The sequence below is a fragment of the Protomyctophum parallelum genome (genome assembly GCF_964188405.1).
Source record: "Protomyctophum parallelum genome assembly, chromosome: 11".
Classification (NCBI taxonomy): Eukaryota; Metazoa; Chordata; class Actinopteri; order Myctophiformes; family Myctophidae; genus Protomyctophum; species Protomyctophum parallelum.
Window position 1 is genome coordinate 19,835,004 of NC_139707.1, and position 7,866 is coordinate 19,842,869.

General features: G+C 42.1%; 1 protein-coding gene across 2 annotated transcripts; it reads right to left on the reverse strand.

Moving 5' to 3' along the window:
* Positions 1-104: 104 nt before the first annotated feature.
* On the reverse strand, positions 105-7,068 carry LOC310867249 (Golgi reassembly-stacking protein 2-like). Of its 2 annotated transcripts, none has more exons than XM_083777147.1 (10): positions 6,797-7,068; positions 5,426-5,506; positions 5,105-5,308; positions 4,875-4,961; positions 4,643-4,773; positions 2,353-2,485; positions 1,898-2,033; positions 1,596-1,682; positions 1,348-1,464; positions 105-738 (listed from the first exon to the last, which is right to left on the reverse strand). In XM_083777147.1, the coding sequence occupies exons 1-10, from the start codon at positions 6,857-6,859 to the stop codon at positions 542-544; spliced, it is 1,236 nt and encodes a 411-aa protein (XP_083633273.1). In that variant the 5' UTR covers positions 6,860-7,068; the 3' UTR covers positions 105-541. The 2 variants fall into 2 exon arrangements, with proteins under 2 accessions (XP_083633273.1, XP_083633274.1); XM_083777148.1 differs by having other exon boundaries at positions 5,105-5,303; positions 6,797-6,825.
* Between the last annotated feature and the right edge of the window lie 798 nt (positions 7,069-7,866).

The following is a 7,866-nucleotide window of genomic DNA, read 5'->3' on the forward strand; positions in this document are numbered from 1 at the left end:
TTAGACTGTTGAGCCAGATTGTGAATCCAGTTTTGTGTAATGCTCATTATATACATTGGTGCATGACCAAACATTTCAAATGTAACAAAAGGCAAGAGACAAGGTAGAGAAAATACATCCTTTAATCAAGAACTCATATATATATAAGTTAATGTACAAGACGTTTAGTTTTACCCCATACTCAACTCGGCTGATCTGGTAAGTGCCAGTGACTTATGTGCCAGACACCTTACCTACAAACCTAGATGAGCCAGGGGATTTGATCAAAAGTAAAAAAAAGTGCCCATTCTAATTTCTAATTCAACAGCAACGCTCTGTCTGGTATAGCAAACCATCACCAAGTCACCGAATAAGCAGCCGTTGTCACCAATGGTTCCTAAGCCATGTGGCCTATAGGAGAAAGGCATTCATGAAAAGGGTGTTATGTACAGTAATAAATTGGCTAAAGTATGAAAATTGTACAGATCTTAAGAGCAGGCTCACCAGATTGGGAGATATGTCTGCTAGGAGGCCTCAGGACACTGCAACACCTGTTAAGTTATTAACTACTAGTATTAACCATGTGGCTCATGGTGGAACAATGTGTGTCCTGTGTGATGGCAGGTGTTTTGATGGTCGATTCTATAGGGGGCAGAACAAAGTCTGATGGAGACAGAGTAACGCCAGGTATTGCAGGAAGCTGAGAGGGCAGCATACCTGGCAGGCTATGGGGAGGAAGAGGACCCAGTTGTGGAAAGCCTGTGGAATACAGCGGGAAAGGTAATCTACACCTGGGATATAATTTTAAGATGAAAAATGTCTCACACGCTGGCTGTAATGCCTACAGGCCTTTTTTTTTTTCAAATCAATCGTTAAAATTCTGAAGATTGATTGTAGGCTGAAACTTCATTAAAGTTACAGCATATAGGGCTAGAGTGTACAATACTTTTCCTCAAGTGTTGGAATACAACGTGACATTTACATTTAGAATTAAAGGTATATTCAGTGATTTCACTCAAAAAACCTTAGGTTTCGTTTTTGGCTGTGGGACCCAGCCTTTCGTCCAATCAGGATAGAGAGTCAAAAACAAAACCTAAGGTTTTTTGACCCCCAGGGGTTAACTGGGGACAGGGAGGAACTCCTTATATGGTCAGCGCACACTATAGTAGGGAGGATTATCACAACAAAACAAAAATATAAGTGATATTTGAATTAAGTGAAATCACTGAATATACCTTTAAAGGTTGAATCCAACCCGGCCGGGTACATTATTCATGCCAGCATGTGTCCTAAAGATATTCAAACTGGTCAGAACAGGTGATCGTAAAATCAATTGCACATTTTAAGAATCTGACAAAATGATAGTACCTGCTTGTGGTAATCCGCCAACTCCAGGTAAAGATACTTTGCCCAAATCTGGCAGCATGATATTTAGATTTGGCAAATTGGGTAGAGGTGGTAGACCACCAGGTAAAGGTATTAAACCTATGTTAAAAAAGAACAGTGGGTCAGTGAAATGCTATGAGGTGTAGCAAAGTCATGTAGAATAAAATCTTAGCTGGTGATGGCAACCAGAGCTGCATAGATGCAATCTTTTTTTCTTTCTTTTACTAAACCTGGTAATGTGGTGGAAATATTGACAGGAAGTGTAGGGGTCAGGGATGAGGTGACCTGGGTAGGCAGCGTTGGTATAGTGGGAACTCCTGCATTTGGGAGAAATGCTGTTACCATCACGTATCCTTGTTAAAGAACGCTTTTTTCTGTCATGGTTCTCATACACGGTATGTGTAGACAGTACAACCTTTTTTTACTTGGAGGTCTGTTAAGTTAGTAAATGCTATTCTCTTGCTTGCTAAATGCTGATCCTAACACAATTTGGTTTGAAACAAGATTTGAATATATAATGTGAAAGGCATACCTGTTTGCACAGCACTAAGGATAGTGGGTGAGGCTGAGCTGACTGACAGGCTTGCGAGATGTTCTTCTAATCTGGTGACAGTTACAGAAGATGGCACGGCAGGTGGAACAGTAGGGCTGATTGCTGAGAGCTGCACCTATAAAACAAAGTGTTAGTTGAAGTGAAGCTGGACAGGAAAGCGGGAGGGAGACACGCAGCAAAGGTCGTCATGAACGGGATTTGAACACGCTGTCAGGCCAGAGCCTATATGTGGCATGCGCCTGGACCGCTAGGCCAGCAGGCGCCCCAAACAAAGTGTACTTATGATATAAAATGCAACTCTGCCTGGATTCTGCATTCCTGCAGAAGCTCGAGATTATGTTAACTGTGTGGAAAGAATGGAACAAGGGACAAGCTGACAATGTCTGACTATGTATAGTGGTCAGTGGATAATCAAACTACATTATTTTGCATACCTCTGTAAAGCCATCCTTGAGTGGAGGAGATGGTTCACTGGGAATCGGTGCAGGGAAATGTATTTTCTTGCCTTCTTCAAACGGTAGTGTAGGTATCCTGTGCAGATAGCCATAGCCAATCCCACATCCGAGGCTACGTATAGACACAACATCCACAACGTTTAGGAGACTAGACAAAGCGCCTCATTTGTATTTTATTTTATTCTCATTTTTATTTTAAGTTTAACCAATGTCAAACCGGTGTTCCTATTTTGGGCATTTCATGCCATTCATAGGCAAACATTTTCAAAACAAATGGAAGCTCACAACATGTCACAAGCTTATATATTGGTTATTTTTGCAATTTGTCGTAGACCTACAACAAAGTATAATATTATAGGGCTTATCTGGTTTAATCATACATTGAGTGAAAAGGGTAGCACTACCACCAAGAAATGACAGTCATATTATAGCAGCTTGTGGAAAGCTAAAACCCTTTAAATGTATAGTCATTATCAACTCTTGCATCTTACTAAACATACCCAAACAAGAGCAAATTAGATATGTCATTGACTGACTGGGATACTGTTTCTGATGCATTTATTTGTAGATCTGTGTATATAAAACATATCTCCTATCGAAGCTCTTAACACCGATATTGTTCATGTGAAGCAGTTTGTATATTTGATCTATTTATTGGCTAAAATTAATAGTTTGTGTCGAACAAGCTGTGGCAGTCCTGTACGTATGTCTTGCCCGCCTCGGGATACAAGAGTAGGCACTAAGGAAGAGTGAACACTGTTGTCACGAGTGGACACTGTTGTCAGGCCACGACGTTATGTCACCCTATAAAGTGTGGCACAGACTAACCCAGAAGTGTGCCAAGTCAGAAGAAGCAGTAGAAAGAAGATCAATAATATAATAATATACTTCAAGCAATATAAAAAGGATATTGGGCTCAAGCCATTCGACTCCCTCCCCTGAACTATAAGGCCCAGCCCTTTGACAGCTCCCTACTGATACAGGAAATCGTCATTACATTACAGGGCATGCTTTCATAAACGGGCTATAGTATGGGCACCACCAATCTTGACATAAAATAACAGGTGTTGCCAATGACAGGCTAGGCTACTAAACATATCGGCAGCAGTGCAGCACCCTACTCTAGTATGTACCAAAGAACACAAATCATTTCTCATAAACACACATGTAGGCTGTTATACACAGCTCAGTGATACACAGCTCAGTGGGTTTAGCACGCCTGATCAAACTCCCAGAACTACCCACCGAAGCAGCCACCGCTAGGGAAGAAATCAAAATCGATCCGAATCCCCGTGACCGATCTAAGAAGTGAATCCGATACCGGACCCACGGGGGGACTGTTGTCACGGAAACGGTCAGTGGCGTGACGTCAGGCCACAACGTCATGTCACCCTATAAAGTGTGGCACAGACTAACCCAGAAGTGTGCCAAGTCACAAGAAGGAGAAGAAGCAGTAGAAAGAAGATCAATATAAAAATAACATACTTCAAGCAATATAAAAAGGAGGTACCCTAAGATATTGGGCTCAAGCCATTCGACTCCCTCCCACAACGCCTAATGCGCCTAAACCATAAGACCAATCAAGGAGATTATTTCACAGCCCACTGACAGCTCCCTGCTGATACAGGAAATCGTCATTACAGACACATTGACGTAAAATGTGCAACTTAAATAAGTTATTTATGGTCCAAAAGATTGATACAAAGTTTTGTAGCAATTGTATAAATATTAGACCTATTGTCAAATGTTCAATCATGTTCTAATCATGTATACTTCACATTACTTGAGACAGTTTCCCATATACATACATATTTTATATATATACACACATTTAAAAAATGTTGACCATGGCTCCACTCTTTCTTAGTGCCAAGTCTTCTCATTACTGTCCCTCGACCTCCGCGGCAGAGGTCTTCTGTGCCTAGACTGGTCGCGGGGAGCCGGACAGACTCCAGCACGACCCACTGTTCTAGCTTCATCACCGTTTTAACTAAGCCAGTGAAAGTGGCCTGAGGTGCGCTGTGGTCAGCTACTGTGGGCAGAATAGCTCGCTTACAGCGTAAGAGATCCAGCACACGGAATCTGACTGCCCCTCCAGAGTAATAATAAGCAATAGCGGACAATGGGAAAAGAAGCCCGTCAGTCATCCATTCAAACCAATGGTCAAAAAGCATCACAGGTCCTTTTTTTCCGACATGTGTTTCTAAACCAGCTTGTTGTTGGTAAAAATCCATACAGATGATTGATTAACCTTATTGTGATGTTATACCTGCCTTCTCCACCCCAGTCACAGTTTGGAGTGATGACCACCTCCCGGCAGCTGTCTGTGTCAGTGTTGTAAACATAGAACTTCAGTCCCTTCCCATCGTGACTTTCAATGAGGGAGTACAGATCGTCACTCTGTTGAATAAGCACAAGTTAAAATACTGTATATGTTAATCAGTATGTCCTTGGATAATAATTCTAGTTTCATCTTATTTGCATCCTGTTGCAGCAGCTACCTCATTCATTACTGTGTCGGCTCCTATAATATAGTCAGTGAAGGGTCTCAAACCGGCCACGGCTGAAGGGGAATTGGCCTCTACCTCCTGGAGACACAAAAGCATACAGAATAGTATGCAGTAGAATTCTTGTTCTAAGCTAAAAAAAAAAAAAAAACAAGCATCAGTCTAAGAACATAATTTTAAAGACCATGTTAGCAGTCAGAACAGCTGGAGAAGAACACACTCACCAGAACATGCCAAACATTTTCATTAGCTCCTTCAAAGCTGCAGAATCGAATGCTGACCCCCAGCAGCCCCTGGCCTCCCCACATGTTGCTGGGCGTGACCATTGTCTCTCTCAACTCCAGTGTCTTGCTGCTGTATACCAACATTTTGACTGCTTTCTCCACATTGATCTTCAGTATTTCCTTTAGGGTATCATTGTCTCTGTTCTGTCACAGATCAACAAAGTCATGTTGTTAATAGTGATATTACGTGTTACTATTTGAAGTGGCAGATCTGCCAGCTGCTTACGATCAATTGGTGAAATGGTCATTTAAATGCTTTACCAATCTATTGTCACAGATGGAAATAATGAAATCAAAGAATGGCTCCAGTCCTGCACGGTGACCAGGGGAATTCTCTTGCACCTGCAAAATAAACAAACTAGATTACATGTAAAATGTCATTCAAATAAAATACATAAAATAAATGTCGATTCCATAGGAGGTGATAGCACCCCACAAGGTATTATGATCAATTCTATATTCACAAGCTACAATTCTCTAAAACATTGCCCAACTTTTATTTTTATTTGCATTTGGAATTTCAAATTGAAAAATTGAAATGATAACTCTTTATTCCCCAAATCAACAAGTACATTTTATTGGTTAATTGTACTGTTGTTGGTTTTTGTGTGCTGCTTGATTACCTGATGTGTTTTGTATGTGGATTTCCAATAAAAAGAAGGGGAAAAGGTTAGCACCCCACAACTCTATTTACAAGACCATTTAGCCAGTATTGTTTTTATTTCTGACCAATTCTGGGATTCTTGGAATCTTTTTTTTATTCCTACTAACAACAACATTACAGTTGTCAGTGGTTCTGACAAGTGGTGAGTGTTGCTGGTCTTGAGAGATTCGGAATTCTGACTATTCTGCTCTATTAAATGCCTTCATTAGAGCTCTACTACTCTAACGGCAGCAAAGGGCATTAGGGCTATGGACCAGAGCTAAGCGTCTGTCTATCTGCTATAAAACTGTTAAGCCATAGGCTACCATATAACAGCCATCTAATAGAATGTCTTCTATGGCTCTGGGCGACCAGTCAACGTGAATGGCTCTGGGTGTGATACGTGTTGACGTGAAACAGTTCAGAAGTGAACGAGAACGACTCGAGTACGCACGTTCAACTAACTCGATGAATATTTATTGACTCATATATGTTTTGGCGCATATGTCTTGGAAAAAAATCATCAGTTACAACAAGTTCAACATCCACCGACGCACGGGCTTGGTGCCCCCACACGTAGCGACGCTCGTACTGGTTTTTTCCCAGGGCTAATGTCAGTGAACACATGACAGTTATAGGATGCTAGCTATCATGATGGGACCATAGGGGGACCATATAAACAGCCTAGCTCTGACCCATAGCCCTAATGCTGGCAGCAATCGCAACGCAACGGCATTAGGGGCGGGCTATGGACCAGAGCTAAGATAAGCCGTTCCGTTCACTACACTGGTGATGATCGAAGAGGTCAGTGCGAATGGGTGAGTCGCATCTGGTTAGCAGACATACGTCTGAAAGCTATATAAATTACAAACATTCATCAGTTGCAGGCAGGTGGCGTGCACGTTTGCTAGCAGCTAGCTGGTAAGATGACCAGGTGGGGTACTGGTTAACTTGACCTTAACGTTTAGGTGACAGTTCTGTTCTCTTACTCTGAGGACGTGGTAACCTTCCGTGCCCCCGCCGGGTATGTCGACACTCTGCGATCCACCCATGTCTCCCGACTCCCTGGATGTCTGGATCCCGGATGGCTGCTTGCTTGTCAACTTCAAAACAACCACTACACTGACTGACTTGACTGCAGTACGTACAGCATTGGTGGCACTGCACAGTGGTTTCTTACGTTCCGGGATCCAAGTACTTCCGCTAGTGTGTAGTGTACCTGACCGGTCCCTGACCTGTACATTATTTTGTGATTATTATTATTAATGATATACCCTCCCCCGCGTGAATTAACCAGGCTACCACTGACTGAGTCTGAGCAGTCCAGTGGTTCCCAAATGGTCCGGGGACCCATAGGGGTCCTGAGGAAGTTCCAGGAGGTCCCATGATGATATTTAGGAACCAAATGGACCCTTAAGGGTTCCATTAATTTGTACACTCTCAGAGTTAAATGAACTAATTCGATTTTACAATATACATTTAGGGTCCCAGAGATAGAAATGGGGGAGGGAGCGTAGCCTAATTCAGGGCAAACTGGGGGTCCTTGAAATGAAAATGGTTGAAAATCACTAGAACCGTGAAAATCTTCTTTTATGGGTCCTTGGCATATATATTTTCAAATGGGGGGTCCGCAGGCTAATGAGTGTCAATTTGGGGGTCCTTGACAATGACATAAAAAAGTTTGGGAACCACTGAGCTAGCCTACTATAATTAAATAGGGTAACAATTGATTGATTGAAGTATTTATTTACAGTTTGCAGAATGGGTACATTTCATATGAAAGCACAACTCAATACAAAGACTATCTGTTACTGTGGACGACACTAATAAAGCATTACACTTGTTTTCAACAGGGTCCACCTTTTTCAATTCATCAGAACATTTAGAGACGTACAAATATATACTTCTTTATAAAAAATCACACCCGTGTGAATTGAGTGGTGCAACGATCCACCCATGACTCCCTGGATGTCTGGATCCCGGATGGCTGCTTGCTTGTCAACTTCAAAACAACCACTGACTGACTGCACTACGGACAGCATTGGTGTACAGTGGTTTC